The sequence below is a fragment of the Diachasmimorpha longicaudata genome, chromosome 8 (assembly GCF_034640455.1).
Source record: "Diachasmimorpha longicaudata isolate KC_UGA_2023 chromosome 8, iyDiaLong2, whole genome shotgun sequence".
Classification (NCBI taxonomy): domain Eukaryota; kingdom Metazoa; phylum Arthropoda; class Insecta; order Hymenoptera; family Braconidae; genus Diachasmimorpha; species Diachasmimorpha longicaudata.
The window spans coordinates 6,870,091-6,894,197 of record NC_087232.1 but is presented as its reverse complement, the minus strand read 5'-3'; the positions used below and the strand labels follow the sequence as shown (position 1 = coordinate 6,894,197).

The 24,107-nt window shown below is 36.4% G+C and overlaps 1 protein-coding gene across 1 annotated transcript in view; it reads left to right on the top strand.

The window, feature by feature from the left end:
* The window catches only part of Cv-c (crossveinless c), an 84,988-nt gene that overhangs the window by 8,028 nt on the left and 52,853 nt on the right, over positions 1-24,107 (top strand). Inside the window, exons 2-8 of the mRNA XM_064126756.1 lie at positions 4,406-4,673; positions 14,688-16,085; positions 16,286-16,460; positions 16,577-16,810; positions 16,919-17,158; positions 17,986-18,179; positions 20,893-20,935. Of these exons, the coding sequence (XP_063982826.1) occupies positions 4,449-4,673; positions 14,688-16,085; positions 16,286-16,460; positions 16,577-16,810; positions 16,919-17,158; positions 17,986-18,179; positions 20,893-20,935 (2,509 nt within the window). The 5' untranslated portion in view covers positions 4,406-4,448. The remainder of the gene's footprint in view (positions 1-4,405; positions 4,674-14,687; positions 16,086-16,285; positions 16,461-16,576; positions 16,811-16,918; positions 17,159-17,985; positions 18,180-20,892; positions 20,936-24,107) is intronic.

The following is a 24,107-nucleotide window of genomic DNA, read 5'->3' as shown; positions in this document are numbered from 1 at the left end:
GGTAGAGGTATGAGTCAGAGTGGTAGAATTTTCCATCTCTAAACATCAGACTTTAAAGAGTAACGCGACGAGCTCGGTAATTTGAGATGATTTTGGAGCATGAAGTTTTCATTCTTATCCGTGAGAATTTAGTTTTTTGTGTTAGATCCTAAGCACACACTGGGGATGAGCCATTCATCTACCTGAGAATAAAAATTTTTTTCAGTCTGTGGCTCATCCCTGCATTCCGTTATATCCGAAAAGATGATGTGAAACAAGATTCTCATGCCGAAAGATCACGTTATTGTAGCATTATCGTGTTAAATATCAGGAGGTAGTTGGTAGAAGGTCGATGACACGTGGAGGGAAATTTGAAAAATTGCATGTTGTCAGAGTGGCCAATATTGTCTGATCGATAATATGGCGTTGGTGGTATTCAGTGAGCAAGTTTTAAGATCTTTTTTAACCGCAGCCAATAACCTTGCAAGGTCTTTCCGCTGCATCGGAGGAGAACGATACCACAGACTCTAAACGGGTGATATCGAATACCTATATATGTTACGAGAATATCCATGGCGTTTAGCGAATGCTAAATCATTCTAAACACATCTGACTCTCCTTCACCTTCACATGAAGTGGTGAAGGAAATATCTTCCAAATATCAACCATGTGAATCAGCGGATGAAAACTTGATCTTGCGATTAAACCAGTTTGATAATTAAGTTATTGGAAATATCGATGGGATCGAGAGTTGATTTTTAATTCACCCCTTCGATATTTTTCCATTTCAATGCATTTATTATTTTCGGTATCCTAAATTTTCCAATTCAATGTGGTAATTGAAGATTATCTGGAATAAAAAATTTTTGTGCATTGAAAATTCCGAAAAATTCCAATATTTTGTTTTGAGAATTTCCGCAAGAATTTTGGATCGGTCGGATTATTATTACTTGGGAATTTCTCGAGCCGTAAAAGTTGTGAATTCAAGTTTAAATATATTTTTTTTTCTCCTGGTTAAAACTTCACGCATACATGCTCTCTCCGGAAAATACAGTAGGGTCTAGATATCGGGCATTATGCACACTGCACCACGGTATATCCAGAGTTCATAGCAAGGGGTAAGCACATTGTAATTGCGGCCCGTCATTATCGTGCTACTCGACTTGACGCGATGATTGCAGTACATGAACGGAAGCAAATCGAGGAGAATGTATATTATCAGCATTCACAATACACACATGTGTACGAAAATCTATGTGGGCATGGGTTGCGGTCAATAAATGTGGGCCCACACTCGAGTCAGTGTAGAATTTGTTGAATCAATGGTACTATCCCCTAAAAAATAGCCGGCAACTAATCATAATATTCTATAGAAATTTTTTTATCGTTATTAAGTGGAAGCAGTTATTCATATTTTCATCAGCTGGGTACGGGCGTCGGCTTACATGAGGCAGCTTTCAAGTTTATTTTTTTAGACTAGAGAAATGGGCCTTTTTGTGGTAGAATGCCTCAGAATTCTGGTATAAGAATATACGCCCACGTGTGGAACGTAACGCTCGACGACACTCGCGGAGACCCCTTTGACGCGGAAGGTCATGAAGTTTTTTTATATTTTTCTCTTCTTTTTTTGTGTGCCCACAAGGGCAGCTTCGATCCCAGACATTTTGTTCGAGCAGTTTACAAAATAATATTCACAATTTTTTGAAAATTGTATTTGAAAATCCAGCGATTTGTCGATAGTTTCGCGATCTCTTCTGGCGTGATATTTTCAATTTATTGCATCACAGTTTTACCGATGCGTTAATTAATTCGATGCCTAATTAATCTGTGGTGTGTATGTCATCATTAATGGAAGATGAAATTTTTTAACCGTAGAAAGTACAACTAGATTCGTATCCAGTTGATATTTATACATATATAATGATAGTATTTATCCGAAGATTATCTGATTAGATTGGAGTCTGACTCCTTCACGAATGTAGTGTTTCATTCATGAGATTTACCTGAAGTTGATCATTTGATCAATTGATCGATAATTGAAGTCATATTTAATCAGTCTGTAATAATTGTATGACAAGTTGATAGCTCTCCCAACATTAATTTGTTAGATCATGACGTTTGAAACTTAATCTAACATTGAGCAAGAAAAACTGACACTATGTAATTCTCATGTCGGCATGCATTATGAATCTGACCTTTTGCGAGATAGGACGAGGTGTGACGACTACGCGGAGTGGCTCTCGAAATGGTAATTACCATGTCATTAATTCTTCCTTGCACATTTCCGCACAAGCGTTTACACCGGATACAGACAATGCCAAGTTTGAATAGTCGAATCCTCAATCTCAAACCGCAATGTATTCAAATTTCCTTCTCATTATCTTACAATCCCAGCACTTAGGATTGTAGAGATTAGCATAAAATCTATCGAAAGGAATTTTAGTGGTACGGAAATTAATATACACATTTGGAGAAATCCAATCGTATGATGTTCGCCAAAATTTGAGCTTCCAAATTAAATTTAACTCAAGATTAATCTCACAAAATTATCAACACGATGAAATCAATACTTCAGATGATAAAAAAAAAAATGTACAAAATAAATACGAGAATTTCGATCAGATTTCTCCATTGATAACTCGGAAATCTAATTAATAGTGCAAAGTATAATGTGCAACGTATGTTACAATTAACCGCTATCTCTGCCTTATCGAAGCTCATTGATAATTGCAGCTGGTGTAATCGGACCTGATGTTTTTCACACAGAAGTCTTGAATATTTGTAATACAGCAGCTCCCTGATTTACCAATTTACACTCACAGCACCACTTCTTGTCTTCTTATCATCATTGTGAATCACGTGGATCTTGACCTCCTCCCCCTTACTCCCCACCAACCCCTCGAGTATCAATATTATCACATCCCACGTGTGATTCCTGGAAATAAATCATGGAATCACTTTCCACTGATCATTAATATCTCAATTTCCATCAGTATCAAGTTTTAATACTCGTTTTGTTGATCGTTAATTTACAAAGATACTCTGTGAATGACCATAAAAGCACCAGCAAACTGGTGTACTTGATATCAGAAAGCAAAAGATAGGGAAAAATGATGATAAAATAAGAGGAATAGCCGATGATGTGGCGATCCGTGGGCAACTTTGTCGTCATTCTGAATATGATAGTATTGAAAAAGAGCGGAAGAGATGTTAAAACAACCATTTGGCTGCACGTTGTACCTGTCGCGTAGGCAGGATAGGAATTTGTAGTGCAAGATAAAGACGAAATAAGCTGTAAATAACTGTCGATATCGTTGCCCTCTAGAATGAAACACACCACATAACTTGAATCAAATATTTTTTTTTTCTGCTCTGGGCGGTTTTTTATTGGTGGAGCTGAAGTATTGAATGCCTATTGGCTTGGAAACGTGTACTGCTAGTTGGTCGATCGAATTCAATCATTCGGTTGGGGACAATGCTTATCGTTCATATGTGAAGAGATAAGTAGGAGCGAAATGATCGTTCTTGCATAATAAAGTGGAGTCGGGTGGTCTTTCTGAGCGAAATGGGCCACTGAAGGAAATTTTGGTGGAGGTGGTTGGTTCAACTGGAAGGGAATTGTCAGATAAATTTTGTTGCAGTCGGTTGTCGTTAACTCCCATGGCTACAATAAATTATAGTTACAGCAACAATAAAATTCGTAGATTAAAGTAGGATTCATCGATTGATTTATTATGTTTAGATGATGTGAGTTTCACTTTATGGCAATAGCTAAATCCATATTATCATTGAAATTCCTATCTGTGTATTGGAGAGAGTCTGAAATAATTTTGGTCTGATGCATTTAGAGGATTTATTTGTTAATAATTTTGGTTTCATAATTTTTTTGAGGTTTTTTCGTCGCAGGCGTGGATAAGAGATTGTTTATACAAATTGAATATGACTAATTCATTATTCAGTCTCGGGTAGGGGAGGCATCTCCATTCGTTTATTCTAGTGCCGGCTGGCGGAAACTCAAATTCGTTGTTCAGAATCATAAGGACCACATGGAACACATTATCTCTTGTCTTGTCCTTTGTTCTATGTTTTGGTCGGGTAATTCGTAGTCGACTGGCATGTGGTCGCTTCGTAATGGAAACACAGTTTATGGGGTGACACAGAAATGTGTCAAGATGTGTGAAGATTGATTTTTGAATTTTATTTCATCTCGAGAAATCCAAAATTGTCCCGAGAAAATGTCAAAATTGATTAATGAGCAGGTCTTTATCCAGTGGTAGGAGCACGTAATTATTAGGAGTAGAACAGTATCCAGGTAGATTTGAGATGTAAAATTGGGTGGGGAGACTTAAGTGCTATTCATTGATGACCACATGAAGGATTTGTGCAAATCCAATGCTAAATTAATTTCCATCATGTTGTGTTGCAGATGGCCATTAAAATAATTAAAAAATTGGGGTGATGTACACGCAATGGATGGTCCTGAATGCACCGTCGGCGATCGTGGGGCCGACGAATCAATGGGGACTGCCGATTGTCAACCAAGTCTGACGGCACCGAGTGAACATAATCCTTTGGCGATTGGTGAAAGCGACAATGATCATCAGCGATGTAAATCGAATCACTCCACCTCATTACGGACATCAAAAAAGCCGGATCCGTACAGAGAACTGGAGCTGTATCTTGCCCGAGTCATTGTAAGTACCAATGACACTTTTTACGTAATTTTTTTTTTTTTCACTTCTTCAGTAAATTAATGTCGAAATACTCACGAAGTAGCGGTTTCCATGCTAGGGAGCTCCAGATACACAAATAGAGAATTACATTTCTTGATACGCTATCATCGTATTATTTTCGGCTCGAGATAGCGTGAGAATAAATGATGATGTCATACAATTTAAGGTATTCATGGTAGGCATGTAGGAGGTGAGACAGAGACTTCCATTGTTCTCTTCCAGAATAAACGACATTTCCATTGATATTTTTCAATTTTTTTTACTATTTTTTGAGTCCCAAATATTATTCTTACTCCACTTGAGTTTGACAAGAATTCGTGAATGAATTTTGTGAGATTAACAATTTAAAAAATGTTTCTAGAGAAAATATTTCAATTTTAACAAGTGATTTTTCTCACTTGTCAATATCAAATGAGGAACAAATTTAAATTTTCTTAACGAGGTAATAACTAATGTATGTCCCAGGGAAAATAAATTTTGTGGCGTTCAGGTGCCATTCACGATGTTACATTATTGTAGGAAACTACGATGTAAGTAATCACCCGAGGGGAAATTAACGTTTTTTGCGGCATTAATGGTTAATAGACTTACTAAGCTGACGTCAGAGATAAGAATTCCTTTCCTGTCATAAAACACCGTTGCATAAGCTTATTTGGTGTTAGTTATTTTTCTCGTCCAATTGGTACCATTCTGAATGGGGTTTCAGTGAATTTCTCATAAAAGTATTACAAAAGAAGTTTGAATTGCGCAAATTGATGGAAAAAAAAATGTGTATTATATTTTGTAGGGGAATTTTCAATTGAATACGCAATCTCGCAACATGTTTGACATACCAGTCCAGGTTATCATTAGAGGCACAAGCCCCCGGGCATTCTCCCACTAGAAAGTCTTACATTATCCGTAAAATCGAGTCTTTAATTCTCGAAATGGGCCTGGCTTTATCATTATGCGATTCATAACACATGTGGTGAGGAAAATTATGGTTTTTACCATTAATCCGTAGTCAAATGGCTTTTTTAAAATACTAATTCGCTCATAATATGAGAGTTGGTGAATTATTTTAAACGTTGAGTAATATTTTATGGTCAAGTTTCTTGATTTCTTTTAGTTCTAGGTAATTTCAATGGTATATCGTTGGTTAAAGTGGGTGGGATTCTTCGGGATAAGTAATGGGGAGTTTGTACAAGATATCGGTCAGGCGAATGGTGTGCGACTGAATGACAATTACCCGAGTAACGGGTCGGCTCAAGTGCATCTTGACAAATGACAGTTGTTTGCGAAATTTCTTTATTGAGATCGGGTGGATACGTTAATGGAGCTATAAATCTTCGGACAGGCTTTTTACAACAAATTTTCACATTTTGTTATAGTTTATTCAATTCAGCGGTCAGTAGACAAACGCGAAATTAGTTGTCAGTTGTCTTCATTCAATTTTCGTAAAAACAGCGCGCTTGAAAATTGATTTAAATATTATTTTACGAGACAAGGTAATTAGGGGAAAAATAGTTATGTTACTCCCGTTTAATGAATTAAATTTTATCTGGTACTGGAGTAATTATTTGAGTTTTTATTGCTGATTTTTCAACTTCAATATTACCCGGGGAGAAAAAAATTATGGGAAAAATTCCAGACACAAAAAATTATGACGTAAATTAATCACCTTGATGCTGATTTTTTCGAAATCACGGTCTAATCTTAATCTAAACTTCTTTGTTTTCATTCGGGTTAAAGAAGTATCAAGGTCTTGCCTTGACTGATTTTAGATTTTATTAAAAAACATTGTATTTAATTCTTGAGAGTTGAAAATTATATACTTCTTACGCAATTCATATTTTCATATTTTTAATATGAATAATTTGCAAATAAAGCTCTGCGATGAACAACTTTCAAAGCTGTAGAATGATGACGTTATATTCTCACAATCACTTCTCCACCAAATTTATTCCGATAGGAAGCGGTTTAACTGTTCAACCGACTGTCATTGGATGTTTTCTATTCCCTGAATTAAGTAAGTCGTTAAGTCCGTTACCAGAGACTATCAACATCTGGTGGCGTTCAATTGGAGAAGAAAACTCTCGGAAGAACATTAGCATATATCATGCAAAACTCGTTATCTATTTTTTTTCCATCGATTTATTATTCCTTCTCATTCATACATTTAATTTTCTTTCCAAATAACGATCCCCACATGACTATTTGATCTTGACACAGAAAATGACTTTACATTTCATTCTAAAAGGAAAGCTCTCTACTCGCTAAATTTCTATGGTTGATTAGCAGTAAAATCAATTGATGGATTCAACAACGATAGACTAGATTTTTATAACAATCTTGATACTCCTCAACTAGAGCATTATCGTTCTCTCTGAAACAATTTTACTGCCAATCTGATGCCCCAAGAAGTTATTCCACGAATTTTTGTAATTTCATTTTCATCACAAACTCGAATTATCTTCTTTCACTCTTCGCTGGCTGCAACAATCGCCAAAGAACCTACACATCATTGTTTACATAGTTCTACTCATGTATCAAATGATCCGTGTGTATGTGTATGTAGGCTGTACATGACTGTTGAATTGGGTATCTTCAACTCACTGTCATTCAAACCACCATCAGCATCTAATGCATGTGAATTAACATATATGTCTATGTATGTCCTGCATTTACAACCATAAATGTGGCAATTCGAATGATAGTGTGGGTGGTTTGGTGAGTAGGACTATCGTGCATCCGGTTGGGCGGGTTTCAGATTATTTACCCCAGTCGATAAAAACATCAACTAATTTGTCTTATTCTGTGCACAAGTGATAGGAGTTTTGGAATCTCAATATTATTATTGTTTTTGCGGTATACCATTGTTGTGAGGTTAGAGGACATCCTGTCATCACCCACGTTATTTTGTAAGAGAATTAACTTGTGTTTGTACACATGTACGAATTATTCATGTCAATGACTTATTGAGGATATATTGTTTTATAGATTTTGCACACGCATTATTCTTTTATTATGCTAATCAGGTACAGTAAATTCATCGCATTTATATTCTGCTGTTGAAAGAGGTGTACAACGTGTACATCCCTTGAATTAAATAAAAATTTATCACAGATACAAAAATGATTTTCATCCGCAGTTATTAGTTTTTATCGTTATCCAAATCATTTCTGCGTATCTCTAATTAGTTTGTCATTTTTGAAAACCTCTTCACGAAATGAATTTAATTATGATGATTATAAAAGCAATGGAATATGGAAATTTGGATATAGTCGAGGAATGTTTATAATCCAACAGTGTATAATCAAAAGTTGAAGATCTTATTTACTACCACATCACGTCTATCAGTGCAATTCAATGGTCACCATATTGCATACTTACACATATGCAACCAATGGGTCATTGCCATCGGATGTTTGATGACTGCAAGCAGCACGCGTTCTTGATACCGCCCAGTCACTTCCGTCGTGTTTTACCTCGTCTTAGAGACTTGTGCATGAGAGATTCTTCAGGTCTGATCTTGAACAAGAGGTTAAGTGTGTGGATGTACAATCATTTTACAATTTTACCCAAAATTCGAATTATTCACGAAAAAGTTGATTCTCTGTAGGGAGAAATTGATATGATAATTATTCTAATGTTCCAAGGGTTCGGCGGGGTTCAATCATGAAGAATACAATCGGTAATATTTTTATTTTTTATTATTTTTAGTGAATAGTGTAGCAAGTTCTCGCGAGACTTTCCAACTCAGAACAATTAGGACATTTGTAGGCTCCATCGAGTGCTCAAATTTTATGTAGAAAAATTGTTTGTGGTGATGAAATTATCGAACCGGAAATGAATTATGCAGACCGACACAGGTATCGTAGGATAGAGTCATCAGGTTAGCTAAATATTTTGGCACTTCCTGGTGAAATATTTATGAGGGTCATTAAACTCACATGTTTACCTTCGCAGGTATGATCAGTGAATTTAATGGCGCCTTTGAGACGATATGCATTGACTTGTTTATCCCAGGGTGTGACAATAGCTGAGGGATATTCAGTGTTGCTTTGATCAGCTGCCGGGGTCATTGATTCGTTCAATTCAATGATTTTTCATATAAGATGGCCGTGGGAATAGCTTTAATTAAATAATCAAGCGACCATAGAACACTTTTATTTCATATAACCCGTTTTTCTATTTTACAATCTCATAAAATCAATTGATTTATTGATTAGTATTTTTATTCAGCCTTGAGGCTTTTTTTTACGTGAAAAAGAGTCAATAAATCGATTCTTTGGTTTGCGAATCTGTCCACCGCGATCTAGCCGCAAAGATATCCATGATCTATTAAATGATAAATCTAAACTTGAAAAGTTTATAAATGTTTGCTTTTATCAACCTCGTGACGCACTAATTTGATGTGTGTCGAGTGACATCATGAGGTGTATCGTTCTATTAACAATTGGAGAAAGTGGAAACTCTGGGTAATTCCACTGCTCATTACGTTTTTGTATCGGAAATTGATGGGAAAATTTGAACAAAACAATGGCTCACACCTTTCTCCATTCATTGGTGTGATATTTTATTTATTCCACGGTTTTTCACTCGGTGCAATTTTCGCAATAGATATTTATAATGCAATACTATTTTTCGTCGTGTAAAAAAACATTTTTCTGGTAAACATAATGTTGCTGGAGGTGCCTAAGGCGAGTTTTGCATTCATGTTCGTCGTAAAAATTTTTTTTCGACACAGTGACGAACCATATTTTTTGTGACGACGTTTCGTGAGTGGCTTTTTAGTACCCACAGCAAGCGTGAAGAGAAGCTTCACAAACTGACTACCAAAAACGTGGTATAGAAATACAATTTAATTTTGCTGGGTAACTTGGCACAGCTAAGTATTATTATTTTAAAAATTGTTTTTCATGATTCAAAAATATCTTTTAAAATGGGGTTTCGTAAGTGGAAACCGTAATTATGTTGGACTCGCGTGATTTTTTGTTATCAGACACGAAATTTAGTGGTGAATGATCTAAAAAAAAGTCCCAAAACGATAAATAATTATTCCGTGGAATGTTAATGGAAATTAACATTTACCATAGAGGGAATTTGGTGAGCGGTATCACCTGTCGTACACATTATTCTTAGAATTGCAATTTTTTTTCTACCAGTATAACATAGAACTCATTAGCCTCATTACCCGGAATTCCTCACCCAATTATTACGAAAAAATGCGCATTTTTTTTGAGTTGGGATAGGATTGAAAGGGAAGGGGAAAGTGGGGAAGAAATGTGCGTCATATTTTTTGTATGAAACATATGGAAAGTTGACATAAATCATCAACATGGTATTAACCTCAAGTGTGCGCATTTGTATATCCATTCATTCTCCCTTGCTCTCATTAATATCACCATTATTTCAACACCATATCCGTGTGAACGAACTATCAAGACCATGAAGAAATAATACATGCATTATGTCGACAAGGAATATCCACCAGATGAATTATTTCACACGTTTATTAGTGTCTTGTGGGGCATAGCAATTGAGTGGCGAGTTGAAACGGAGTTTTCTTCACTTTCCTGATTCCATATCGCTCTTTTCCTGCACTTTAAGCGACAACTTCGACAATTAATAGGTTAAGAGGCTTTCAAGGTTTTCTACAGTGTAATTATTTTGCGAGTTACTTTAGAAAGCGATAGCATGGGGTTTTTCCAATGGACAGCGTCAACGCAAGTTTGTCATTATTCGCAAAATTTATGCTGGGATAGAATGGGGTAATTTACATGGCTTAGTCATCCCGGAAGCGGATTATGTGAAATGTACGTTAGACTTTTCAGACGATTAATTATGCAAACACCATTGTATGAAAATGTGTTTGTACACAGTAGACAATTAAGACAACTGCCGTTTGAAATTTGATATTGCCCAAGGTTTTTTTTTCTATTATCCATTGTTTCTATGGTAGTTGGTAGCAAATGGATGTGGAAATAAGGAAAAATGGTGGTTGTAATTGAGGGATGACGGGATTTTACTGTTGGAAAAAATCTTTCTGCACTTCCGTAAAAATTGAAACGTTGAGGAGACTTTTATAAATCTAGTTGAATCGATAAATATTTTCTGGAATTAATTTTTATGAATTTATTTTGATGTTTCTTCCGTCATTCTTTTTTCTACATACGATAGATTGAGCATTTCTTATCAATCCCAAAAATCGACAAATGTTCAATTTTTGGTGAAAGTATCGAAGGACAGTCCTTGGAATAATTTACAACAGATAAGATTTTTTATCACTTTATCGTATCTTTTCATCGAATTGATAATTATCGATAATGTAATTTCAAAAGTGAAAATTTTCAAAATTGCGAAGCCGTTGGTTTTCAAGTAAGAGCCCCTCGCTAGCGATACGGTTATGATTTATGACATATTACTCAATTTCAACTGCGGGTGATATATAAATCAGTTGCGAGTTCCGCTCTATCCGTCTCCTGTCAACAATATCTGTACGGTCTATCACACGTACGCCATTGATTACTCACCAGTGGTGAACAATCTCCCAATCGCGGGACTGGCTGTTCCTCACGCAGCGGTATTGATAGAAATAAAAACTATTACATTCACACCTTAATAACAGACGGGCGTAAGTTGTCCGAGTTCCTCATGTGTGTGTGCTATCATTAAGGTGTCGATATCAAGGTTTTAAAAATCTCCAGGCAATGGTGTTGGCCTTCATAGAAGCATTAATTGTGCAGAAAATAATCCCCATCGAAATACTCTTACATAAAAAAAAAAATCACCTTTTACTCAATATGTTTACATAATTCCCATGATCGCACTCACGTGACTCGAAACGAGAAAAAAAAAATGTGTACGGGTGTATGAGAGAGAAAAATAACGAAAAAGAGGAGGTGGATGAGGCGGAAGGTCTCAGTGACGTCGCATGGACACCGTGTGCAAAGGCAATATGATCCTCTCGTTGAGGATCCGGCAATATAATCTTGTCGTGAGCCTCGTGTGGGAAGATCCCCCGAGCAGCAATCCTGAATTCGTCCCTTCTTATTCGCAATTCTTACGCTCATTTTTTTTTTCTCTCTTTGGCCATTTCTTGGTTTTTTTTTCCTCTTAAGTTGCGACGCTGATGAAAAAAAAATTTTTAAGAAATATTTAATCGGGGAGAAACTGTTTTTAATAGCCCATGAAAAATGTTTGCACTGCAGTGGGGAAATATTTATACTGCTCATTGTTACGTTTTTCCTTGACTGCGCTGAATAATTGCCTTGGAGAAGGGAGAGGCATTGTTAAAGAAATGTTTATGCCTCAAGTGATGCATAAAAATGGGCAGTGCTTGAGCCGTACTTGAACTTGAATTTCAATATCGTACCAGGTGTTTTGTCGGATTAAGTCCTCCAACGATGTATTTTTATTCTCCGGCTTCGGTTGAGTTGCTTTTTTATTTGGACAATGATTTCAATCAATGACAATGAATAAGCACAATTGTTGTTTGAATAATTATTGCTCCATTATTATTACATAATAATGATTCGGTAATTTTTTCGATGAAAGGATAAGACCATAAATCGAGTTATCGGGTTTTTTCCCATTTTGCTATTAGAGAAAATATGTCGAATTAAAAACTTTGTGGAGATATTGAATTTGTTGTTGTATTTTTAGCAGTTTATTTTTTTAAATCTAATTTTAATTTTTTAATGGAAAAATTTGGTTATAAATTTCCGTTATTTTGTGATTCTCATCTACAAAAATGAAAAAGAACTGAAAAAGTAATTTCCGGATTTTTCGCCTGTAATTTCCATTTTGTTTTGAATTGCTACGGGTTAAATTAATAATTCATGAGATAGGGCAGTTATCAATATTCGAATCAGTCATGTTTAGATGAAGGTGGAGCCTAACTCTAGCTCCTAATTTCCTTCGATGTATTATCTTTGACAGATGATCCGAAGTTGTTACGTCGTCTTTTTGAATACGTTACATTCTTAAATTAAAAATTACAATTTATCGGGCCACTATCTCGATGATTTCATGAGGGTTTTTCTATGAAGTGTAATCAAATTCGGCTAGCAAATGATTACAATTCTGGAAACGAGTAACATCGAGAATATTTATTAAGTAGATTCTTATTCTGATGAACGGTATTATTTCATTAAATTTCAATTGTTAGAAGAACAAACAGAGCACTTTTTTCTCTGCGTTCGTCAATTTTTTATATGCCACCGATGGTACTGTCTAGCATACAGAAAGTGATAATATCGAATGTCGCTGCGTTTCTCACTCAGTCATAGAGTTTATATTCATCCAATAGATGGCGCTACATTTATTAGAAACTGAAACGCTCATTAATTTCAATAATCATTATTAATCGAATGAGTAAAGTATTCGGAAAAATAAATACCGGTTTCTCCATCCAGACTCGGCCCATTATCTAATGCCATCCCATTTAATCATTTTGATAATTTCAATCATTTTTTTATCAGGCAATAAAAATTATTTTAGGTGATAGAAAATGTTATCAACACTAATGAACTTATGATAACTATAAAATAATTTGAATGGCCTTAAATTGACTTAAGATACCGATAGTTCCGTAGTGAAGTGATAATACGAGGTAAGTTAACTTATCTCCAGCCTCGTTTGTGGTAAAAATTATGGAAATTGGCGAAACCTCTGCAATAATATTTCTTGTAACGCTCCAATAAAAAGTCTCCATGAAAAGTTTTCCATTGTTTATAAATTTTAAGATACTTAGGAAAAACGAAGACTGGAAATAAGTTAACTTAACAAAATTTCTGAAAAATTCAATTTAAATTACCAGTTAGCCATAGATATACAGTAAATAATGTTCTCCATCTCCCAACAAACTTATTCACCAACGAAAATTAACATTCCATACCAAAGTCCCTAAGGGCTACCCGTATAATACTCTGAATTGAAGATGCTCTCTCCCTCATAGACATCGCGGTCTCCCCGGCTTCAATTACTTACAACTGTTCTTTACTAAAACAATTTGCATTCATGAGTTCATTGTACCCTTAAGAAGCACTATCACCCCCAATGGAATATCCAATTTGATTACATCCAGTATATTAGTCGCTTACAGTGATATTCGTGAGGTAATCAGACGATTTGTCCACAGAGGAGATGAAAAAAAAAATGTAAATTATAGAATCAATAACATTCCAGGTGTGCATGTATGAATAGCACCTGGAGGCGTGATGTTTAAGCATGAGTGCATGTACGATTAAATGATGGGGAGAGAAATTAAGGAAATGATGGGCATGGAAACTTCAGACGTACAGGCACCTCATGCCAAGTGATGACTATTCATTACGTTACGCAACCACGTACACCTTATATGTGCAACTGTTTTGTCCCTCGTTATCTAGCGCTTTACGGCTCAATGTTACTACCTGAAGTTTATGAATATGGTGTGTCGTCAAAATACCACAAACTATGTTGAGAAAAAATTATTCAAATGGGCCTGAAGCACCTCCGCGGAGTGGATACTTAGGATTTGGATTTTAGAGACAGTAAAGCACTGATGGCAATTGAAGAGGAAATGATGTAATAAAACTGGATAGAATTGAATAAATTATTGCAAAGAAATGAGTATTTTTAAAAAAAAGTGTGTGCACCAACTGGCGTGGAATTTCGTTTGCAATAATAAAATAATTCTTCTGGAAATAATTTTCTTGTCACAGGTTTGGTCATCACTTCATTGCAAGGAAATGAATGATAATTATAACTACCCAAGTAGTTCATCATTAACTCATAATGCGCCTTTGAGATATTTTATCAAGTCTCGATAGATTTATTCTGCTGATAATCGATTATTTATTACTTTTGTTGTTTCAGTACTTTGTCTATAATTGTTACTTCATTTTGAATTGCCACGGATAAAAAAAATGATTAATTAATCGCTCTTGTCATTCTCATTATCAACAGAAATGACTCACTGAGAATAAAAATAATTGTTTTATGTTGCAGGAGGAAATAGACGATATCATTATCACCACTCCGCCATTGCCTTCTGAAAATGACCCCTCGACACTTGAAAGGCCTATCAACTCCGTCTGTCATTCCGACGCACCAATGGTCCATGCTCCACCAGACTCAACAGCCAATCTTCTCCACAACTCTGTGAATTCCTCATCACCCCCTACCATAAAAGTTACCAACCGACCTAATTTCTCATCTTCAAGCACATTCCCCTCGATTAAATTCACCGCAATACTCCCTCCACCAAAGCAGCCACCTGCCACTGAGCCCCCAGTCATTCGATATCAAGATTTGCTGGATGAATTTGGTATATCTGATAAAAAAAAAACATCTCAAAAGCCACCTACCGTCAATACCTTAGGGAATGTAATTCCCATTATCGAAGAATCGACCGAAAACTTATTGAACACTGATTATGCAGTGCCCCGAGATACAATTTATATCGCTGGTGAATCTCGACGGAGAAGTGGCAGTCTTCCCGTCAATCTAAATGACACCATAAACAAACAATACGATGGAACAAGCTCTGATTATGAGGAGCCATTTTACAATGATTCACCAACAGAATTAAAAATTCTGGAGAATCGAAATAGTTCTAGTCTACCAAATAACCTCGAGTGCTCATCACAAAGACAAGATAATAACTGTAATTATTACACGGTGATTAAGAACCAAGCAGAACCAAAGAAACCAGTAGACTTAAGTTTGAAATTTAATTGCGATGAACTCGGTCAGTCAAATGCTAGATTACCACCGAGACAGTCATCCGATAATCGAGAGAGAAGAAAGAACATTTCTCTTAGTCCAATGAGCTTTAGAAAAAGGAGTGCAAAACTGCAAAGGATTGGAATCATTCCTGGAGGAGTTCAATCAACGAATGGGCATTCGAATAATTCAACGAGTAACGAAAATAATTTGATGATTTTCACCAATACTACTAGATCAGCACCCGTCACTCCCACTGAGGATAAGCGATTTTTGTCAAAATTTTTGCCGAAAAATCACAGTCCTCTCTACGATGATGCTCGACAAAAGGTAGCGCTCATTAGAGTTTCATCTCTCCCAGACCAGACCTTTGATACGTCGAGAGAACCAGCGAGCAGCGAACGAAAACATTCTGTCCCAACTGTCTCCTTGGGGAAGAAGAGATCGGTCTCACCTGTTACCTTGAGGTGTGATATCATCGCCAACCGTCTATCTGAGTCAGATAAAATTATTGGAAATATGCATTGGAATAGAGAAATAATTAATCCATTTGGAGGTGGAGAAAACCAAGGGATTAATGGTGGTGCATGCTGCAATGTACAATTCAATCCTGATAAGAAAGAAATTGATGATAAGGATGAGGATGCAGGCGAGAGTGGAGGGAATGGTGGCTCCGCCGCGGTGAGTACATTTCTATTCCTTAGAATTCCTTTGACGTAAGGATAGAGCTACTTTAATGAATATACTTAATGAGTAATGAGAAAATAATTTAATTTAGGGCAGTTTTGGTATAAAATTGAATAAAAACTTGAACAATGAGATTTAAAAAAAATTTTGGATTAAAGTTATCTGTTAATAATTTTTTTCTATTTTTTTTTCAGCTCACTGTGTCATTGACAACATTATTGTCAAGGCTTCGAAGTGGTACAGGGTCCTGGTGCCCGGCTAGTCCACCAGCCGAGTCCTTCATTTGCTCTGATATGGCAACTCAGACGTCGCCTGCAATCTCACGGAGTTCGAGCTTTACGTGGGTCAGCGACTGCGAGTCTCCCCGAGGTAGGCTTTCAGTTATTACTTTTTCAGACTCAGAGGGTTTCCTTTGTGAGGAAGATTCATGAAGTAGACTATTTAATTACTCCTATTGCTCTCACGAATAAATTTTGAACGATTAGAATCTCGTCTGGACATTCGTTCTCTGCAAGACGAAAGTGTGCTCGACCCTTCAGCTCAGGACACTGTCGATGACGACAACCGATCCTCTTCTTCGTCTCAAGATTTGCTCCAAAGTATGGATGAAATATCCTCCGGAAGTATGTCTCCGGATACCACCGATGGTGCATCCCCATTGGAGAGTGGAATTGGAACGGCCAGTCCACCTAGGAGTACAGATCGACGAATAATCAACCGTAAGTTGATCAATAATCACAAAAATTAATCTTACTCATTCTGTACGATTAATTCAACTAAATATTGTGCGAATCGATGAATTATGTTTTACCACTTTGTTTTTCCAGCGTCGACTAGCAACAAATGTCACAGAAAGGAGACATGGGAGAAAATACGAAGAAGGCCATCGAAACTAAGTTCACGATATGATAAATCACGTTCAGTTGATGTGTGGGTGAAGAGGGAGAGCGTTCACACGCAGACCAGCGAAAATATCGATCAAGCTTTCCAGGAGAATAATGACAGCAGCAGTCAGGATGATACCTTACCCAGAACTAAATCATCCAGATCGACTAACCTGCCCCTTGGTGAGTAACAATTCCCATTAATGCACCCTTTGAGCAAAACTTTATTTCTTGTAATGTTCAATATAGTCTGGGAATGCCGAGGTCACTTGATACTTTAATTAGGGACATTTTCATTGTCTTATCAATAACAAAAAGGTTAACCAAATTCTCGACTTTCTGCATTCTTCTTTGAAGCATCACCCGACAGGAATTCATCATCTTGAGAGTGAGAGAAAATATCAGAATGAATAACTTCCATAAATCTGAAAAAAATAAACACTTCGTCATAAATTTAGATCTGAGGAGCCTCCAGAATGAAAAAGAATGATTGATTGTTTCGTTTTGAAGACGTAATTATTCAAAGTGGTTGTGCGTGGAACATTGGAATTATAAGTTGAATAAAAGAACAAAGAAGTTCTTTGACTTTAAAGTAACTTTGAATCTTAATTTAGTGACCTGGTGAAGGCGCATTTCAACCTCTACGAGAGCACTCACTTCACCTCACAATACAAGTCAAAATTATTACCTTCAAAATTGAGAGCTTAGTCATTTTAGTGGTATTAGTACAGGTCTCTGGCTATCAGTTGCAAATCCAGTGATAAACCAGAGATAGATCAAAAAATTTAGGGATAGATAACGGGGAAAACCCCACAACTGAAGCCTAGTAGGTTACAACCATTATCGCAGTTGAATTTCCGCTGTGAACGATACTTTGTATATTCTTCCGCTACCCACAACTCCAATAGTACCAAGAATAGATCATACGTGAAAACAGCAACAATATTAGCATAACAATGCCCACTATTCCACCTACAAAATACTATTTTCGTCTGTCATAATTCTATTAGGTCTAACAATGACGACCAGTAGCTCTCTAAGTTCTGGGGAGATGCTTGAACCTTTGCCGCGTGTAGTGTCTTCATCCTCTGCTGGAAGCTTACAATTGAAACACGAGTCACTCACTGTGGAATTGAGTGGAAAGAGCAACAGTGCACCATTGTTGGAGAATAACGACAGAGGCGAGAGAACCGAGCCAAAACAGGTGAGTACTCAGCGGTTACTTTAATCTCTCTGCTTTTCCGCAAATGTATCATGATTTTCTTTTCTCTTATTGCCACTCCCGTTCTTAAGAGATTACACAAAGCTATTGCTTCCTTGGAATTTTCCAATATATTTCTTCCTGGAAGTTATTCCTCTGTATTGAATACAGAGTAAGTAGATCTTTCTCATCGCGGCCTGAGATGATTGAAATGATTAATCATTGCTTAGTTAGTTAGAGATGTCGATGATTTCCCTTCAGGATGATATGATTAATAAGTTGATGTACTTGGTGTACTCTTCTTCCTGCTCATTGTGACACATGTCCCCCGGAAAGACCATCTGAAAACACTTTGCGGTGCGATCTCAGTCATTTTTCTCGTAGATGTTGATGTACGTTTATTTGTCGTGGTTCCGATAGCTTCCAGCAGGATGTGGGATGAAAAATCTGGAAAATTAGGGGTTATCCTTTAACAAGAAACACTTCACCTTGGTATCTATTTGAGTGTGCACACAAAGCATGAATCGATGAATCGTAAGATGGTGAATTCGAAACTGTAGGCATAAACGTGAATAGAGTCGAGCAGGCGGTCTGATACTGGTTAGAATAAGTCGTTCGAGGCAGACATTAATCACGTGCGTAGTGAAAAGCGTGTATGGCATTTGGTACAGAGATTAGCCAACGGAGATATTCTTCAGTCTATGCGAAAACACTTATCAATTCGTCCTTTCTTGATCCACAAGATCCGTACTTGTGGACCGCCATTTGTCACTGCCCACGTTCAAGCATGTACACAGTTGGTTGCTTGCAAATGCGGGTATTTGTATTTCACTTATGGAGACAATGTGAGATGAGTATTTTCGTATTGTTTCAAATGGAGGGATTATAAATTTCAAGGTTTCGTAAGTTGTCACCTTATATTCTGGGAAGGAATGGGAAGATAATGGTATCAATTGTCCTCACCCAAGTAACAAGTACTTGGTTCAAGTGGTTGAGAGTTGGTGCAGATATAAGAAGAATGAGTTCGAATGTAACTTATTGTTGCAGAAGAGAACGTGGGGAAAAGGTGATTGGACTGTAAACTGAAAAAAATTTAATCAAAAATTCAATTATTATCTGTACCTCAATGCAGACTTTCTAGTTTTCGAAAATTGTTAAAATGTTTTCTAGCGGTTCAGGTTGGACGTGTAAATAATAAGATGATGTCAAGTGGATAGGTTTAAGGCATCAAAAAAGTCAATCATGAACTTGAGAAGAAAGATAAAATTTGGAAGCGTTCCATTACACTCTCCAACATTTTTATTTTTATTTTCGGATGCTTTTCCTGTGAGTCACTTAGGGATAAATTGACCTCGACACGAAAAACAAAGGTTAAAAAAAAAGTTATATCAATCGACACACGAGTGAGTCCTTTTTCATATGCTTGACCGGACATTTACGTTAGGTTGCCTCTGTCAACTACAGGAAGTTACACGTGTGTGTGTGGACGATCAAAGCAAATCGATCAGTCAGCCATGTGTAGCGCATTATTCGGTTGGTGTACTTCAACCCTCAAATAAACTACCTATATAGAATATGTATGTGATGGCTTAAACTGACCAGGGATATCGTCCAGCCAATGATGTCACAAGAATGGAAAGCCGGGGTTCCTTGTGGTGCAAGGTAGACTCTGGTGTTGTATACATCATTTCGGGGGTTATTTGAATTTGCATTTCATTGCATATGCAAATCCCTTATTCAGTATATGTTGGCAGTTTTTTTCAGGTTTAGATGATTTTTTCCACTCACAATTATATTGTTATTTACTCGCCTTTAATAAGCGCAGTTTACACTTTTAAACTTATACTGCAACAAACCCCTACTTCGTAAAGTCGATCAATCTATTAATTTTACTGCGAGGAGACTCAAACATCACAATTAAGAGCCCTTGAATTTGTAATTACAGTGGACAAATACTCAGAGTTAATGACGTCATTAATTATTTAAGTAATTTTGCGAGGTATCCATTGTACTCAACAACAACGAAGAGTAGCTTTATCCTACTTTTAAAATAATAAATTACAAACTGCTGGGAAAATATGAGAATGTAAATACCAGGAGATCTAAAATTTGACAATTTTTAAAAATGTTCAATCAGTTTTGTGACATTTATTTAGGATGAATTACCAGTTTTTCCAAAGTTTTTACATTAGACTGTCAGGAACGGCTCGTATATCATAATTATTTCTTCAGCCATGTCTTGGCGTAAGACATTACTGTGCTTTCATAAATTCAGGGCTTCTTTTCCTCTGAATTTGTACGTCAAAGTTGATGAACGAAGTCCCCTGATATTCCAAAGCACTCCGGATATTGCAAGTGATTATCATCAACTCAATTTATCGATGAAGTATCATCGTCCCTTAAATCCATTAAATTGATAGAGAGACTGTCTACTTAAAGAATTCAATTTGCTATTCGTTTCGATGAAAATTTCCATTGCCTCCTTCTTTTTCTTCATGGAGCACTTGGCCTTGGAAGTTCACGGTGAGGTTTGAAGGAAAATATACAATGGGCTTATACAATCATTTTTTTATATTTTATCTTTTGGCTGGAGAGAGAAAAATATCGCGGACAATGAATGTCTAGTCAGCTTCACCACTTGTCTATAAATCAATCTTATTTTATACACTTAATGCTTCAAAAAATTTTAATCAAATATTTATTTGTCTTTTTGCAGCACATCCAGTATGTACGATCGCAGTCCGAGTGCTACTTATCGGGTAAGTTGAACAATTTGAGACACGAAAGTGCATGCTAATATACTGATATTCTTTATTGAGAATAAAACGAAATGTAAAATGTTTTATTCTGTGAGGAGATAATAGTCGTATCCGTCATTAAAATGTGACGCGAATGTGATAATAATTTCGAGACAATCCTGAATTTTAACAACTATATCGCATTAAAAGCATTAATAGAGAGAAATGTTCAGTAAAAATTACGGACTCCACGATTCATTCATCAATTACATAATTGATTTAGAAAGTTAACGTGACGGTATCGCAATTTTTCCCGGAGAATTCAAATAAAAATTAAAGAGCACTTTGGAAAACTTCCGTGACAGTTTTGTAAAAGTTTCCGCAATATTTCGTCGTGTATATCATTACACTAAAGTCTGCTATGTATTTTTGTACATGAGTTTACCATATTTTGACATAATGGAAGGATGAAAAAATCCTCGGGGAAATTTATCTTAAATTATTTGCTCATACGATTGGGCTTCTTCGTTTCTCAGTCGGCCAATTTTAACGTTCCCTTCACCTTGATACTTTGAGATGAACGCTTGTTTAGACTTGAAGTGGCTTATTTGACAAAGAATAACCCCGATAATGATCATCCAAAAAAGACTACCACGAGGGTGGGATTTTGCCTTGAGAATTTAATCAATAATCAATTTACCTTCCACGGTCGCGTCAGATACCTTCAGGTCCTGTTGAGAAAGTGTGTATCACATGCTAACTCCAAAATCGAGTTTGATGTTGTGAACATTCAAACAAGGTACGTGTTTTCCTCTTTCCCCTCTGGACTGAATTAGAAAAACTACATTTATATTTGAGAGTGAATTGAGATTTTAAAGCTCATTAGTGACGTTCGACAACGAATTTTATCGGAAGTCATTACTTGATCCTTTCCTAGTCGGATGGTAGTCAATCAGAATGCAGTGACGATCAGGAGAGAACTCAAGGAAGTTTTAAGTCAATTATACTCAGGGAATAATTTAATCTATGTTACGCAATAATCCAAACAAAAATAGCTGTGAATTATTGGGGAGCTGGGAGGCAATATCCAAAATAAAGGGGTTGCCATTGAATTTCGATTGGGTAAAATAATCAATATGTCGAAATAAATCGCGCAGGAAATTTCTCATCTTGATCGATCAATAAATCAAGAGAACGTTCAAAACTTCAGTTGAGTAATATTGAAGCACATGCGCAAATTTCCCCCATTGTGAAAAACATTATCGAAACAAAAACTGTTGAGACGCCTGCGCTGGAATCCTCCGCACGTTTCGATATTCAACAAGGTGGTAGTATCTCCGTGAGTCGTTGAGCGCGTAAGAGCTTACCCGCAGTGTACAACCGGCGTCCAAACGCGCCAGCTCTCAAGTCTTAGCCCGACGATGAACGACAAAAAAATTTTAACAATGCAAAAAGTATTGAAATCAATAATCGCCATTATACGTCATAACCCTCAATCGTCATTCTCTTTTGAATTGTGACCGATCAATGAAAATATCTTTTCACCCGATCAATTGTCCAAATATATTCTAATTTAGAGTACCCTTTCACCTGATAATCTGTCAGTCGGTGCCCCTGTCAGTACATTAATTTTTTTTTTCTGGAAAATCTTCTCGATTCTGAAGAAAAATTACCCTTTCGTGACCCTCTATATTTCATCGCTTTCCTTCCACCCTTTCAGGGTGAATAATATATCACGGAGAATTTTATATCCCTCAAAACTTTATGAATTAATTACTTTTTGGTGAGATTTACCTGTGATGATAAATTCTGTCTCGTACTCGTATGTGATATTTGAAAATTCGCGTCTTCTTGGAAAGTTCAGGCGGTGGATATGGACTAATTATAAGTTGGGAATTTCAGATTGAAAATATCAATGAAAGGTTTTTAGTGACACATGTAAATCTCCATTCCATTAAATCGGTGAGATATTACATGGGCATGTGCTGAATTTTGTGTGTCATCAATTGTGGATTTCGATTTTTTCCCTCCGAGTGTTCCAATTTATCGGAGTGATGGATTTTTCATCGTAGAATAATTAACGAAGAGCGTGGAATTATTTTGTATTTGTTTGTACTCATAAAATACCAGTGAGGGAAATGATGAAGAAGATTAGGATCGCGATATGTCGCATTGATCATATTTGACGGTTGTCAACATTTAATAATATTTTTTCATTGTTTCTTTATGAGAAATAAAAATAATGTGATCAGATAATATTAGCATGACATTTCATTTTGCGTCACGCTTACTGATGGATCAATTATGGTGGGAAATACTAATTTTAGAACAGGCAGGATGATGCCAAAAGATAGTTGAAAGTAAGTGGGAGTAGAACAATTGAGGCTATTATACCGCAGCAAAGCGGTGAAACTTATCCAGTTGATGTCAAGTATTGACCTGTTTTGGACGAATATCTCGGAATTGGAAAGAGATAGAAAAAATATTGCCAGAATGTTTTTTATTACGACAATTGAGGGTTGTAAAAAAGATTATGTGAACATTTCTCCTATCTCCCTCAGACCTCAAGATATTTCCAAAAATCGAACCTGACTCTGACTCGACAAGTTCAGTTTCCACTCTGTTGCTGATATATTTGTATTTGAGAATAAAAATTATCTCTCGTAAGCAGAAAAATATGAACAAATATTTATTTATTAGGGAAGAAAGTTCAGCTTAGTTACAACACTGCGTTGGCCGATACAAAAGCGTGGGCTTCTCTATGAAGAACGTTGTTCAATACCGTTCCATCAACTTTTTGTTAAAGATACAAATAAATCTCATTACTGCAATCGATTTTCATGTCAAGCTATGTCTGGGACAAATTTTTGGTCTTTCTATGGACGTCGATTCTCAAGTTTAGGACAAGTGGAACAATTGCCCAGTCATTGCAGTGTCATTAGAGAGGGGAAAGTGTATTTCCGAAGTGATTCCTATTTTGATCATTAGTACGAGGATCATCGTTGAATCAATCTTCGTATTGGAGGAAGTGAATATCACTGGCTCGGGTCAGCCGAGATGCTTGAGTAGATGGAAATAATAGGGGTTGAATTTACTCCTCTCATTATTTTCAGACGCCATAGTTCTGCCTCTGTCAATCGTGCTTGTAGTTTCTAGATGATATATCGAAAATAAATTGGCGTTAAACGTGAAT